Source organism: Acyrthosiphon pisum, chromosome X (assembly GCF_005508785.2).
Source record: "Acyrthosiphon pisum isolate AL4f chromosome X, pea_aphid_22Mar2018_4r6ur, whole genome shotgun sequence".
Taxonomy (NCBI): Eukaryota; Metazoa; Arthropoda; class Insecta; order Hemiptera; family Aphididae; genus Acyrthosiphon; species Acyrthosiphon pisum.
The window spans coordinates 28,080,498-28,081,234 of record NC_042493.1 but is presented as its reverse complement, the minus strand read 5'-3'; the positions used below and the strand labels follow the sequence as shown (position 1 = coordinate 28,081,234).

At 34.6% G+C, this 737-nt stretch overlaps 1 protein-coding gene across 1 annotated transcript in view; it reads right to left on the bottom strand.

The window, feature by feature from the left end:
- LOC115033091 overlaps positions 1 to 130 on the bottom strand; it is a 54,006-nt gene extending 53,876 nt beyond the window's left edge. The window contains exon 1 of the mRNA XM_029485081.1: positions 89 to 130. Within this exon, the coding sequence (XP_029340941.1) occupies positions 89 to 130 (42 nt within the window). The remainder of the gene's footprint in view (positions 1 to 88) is intronic.
- Between the last annotated feature and the right edge of the window lie 607 nt (positions 131 to 737).

Genomic DNA, 737 nt, shown 5'->3' with positions numbered 1-737 from the left:
AAAAAAACATCACATCATCAACAACATACAAACAACTACTTTATGAAGCCATTGAAGAACTACCCAATTATAAACATATATAATATACCGACGCATCAAAAACTGATAATGGCACCGGAATAGCCTTCATCACTTCCAACTTTCAAATAAAAAAATAAATAAATAATAACTGCAGCATATTCTCAGCCGAAATGCTAGCAATATACTCAGCCATAAAATATATAAGAAACTCAAAACAACCCCATAATTATATCATCTTTACTGACTCACTAAGCTCCATAAAATGTTTAAATAGCCACAGAAACAACAACAGTCTGAAGTCCAATATAATAGAAGCAATAAACAACCTCCCCAATGAAATAACCATTTTCTGGATACCAGGTCACAGCAACATAGAAGGTAATGAAAAAGTAGATTGTCTAGCAAAGGAAGCAGCCAATAGTACTAACTTAGAAATAAGCGAGAAATATTGTACTTATGAAGACACACTAAGATGTATCAACACCGCTATCGAAGAAAAATGGTCACTCAAATGGAGAAGAAAAGAAACCAAACTCAGCGAAATAAAACGAACAACTGACCGCTGGAAAAACAAATCAAATCTCAACAGGAAAGAAGAAGTAATATTAACACGTCTAAGAATAGGTCACACTCGCTACACACACGGTTACCTAATGAGCAGAGAAGATCAACCCACATGCGCAACATGTGGAGTTCATTTGACCATCAAACATATA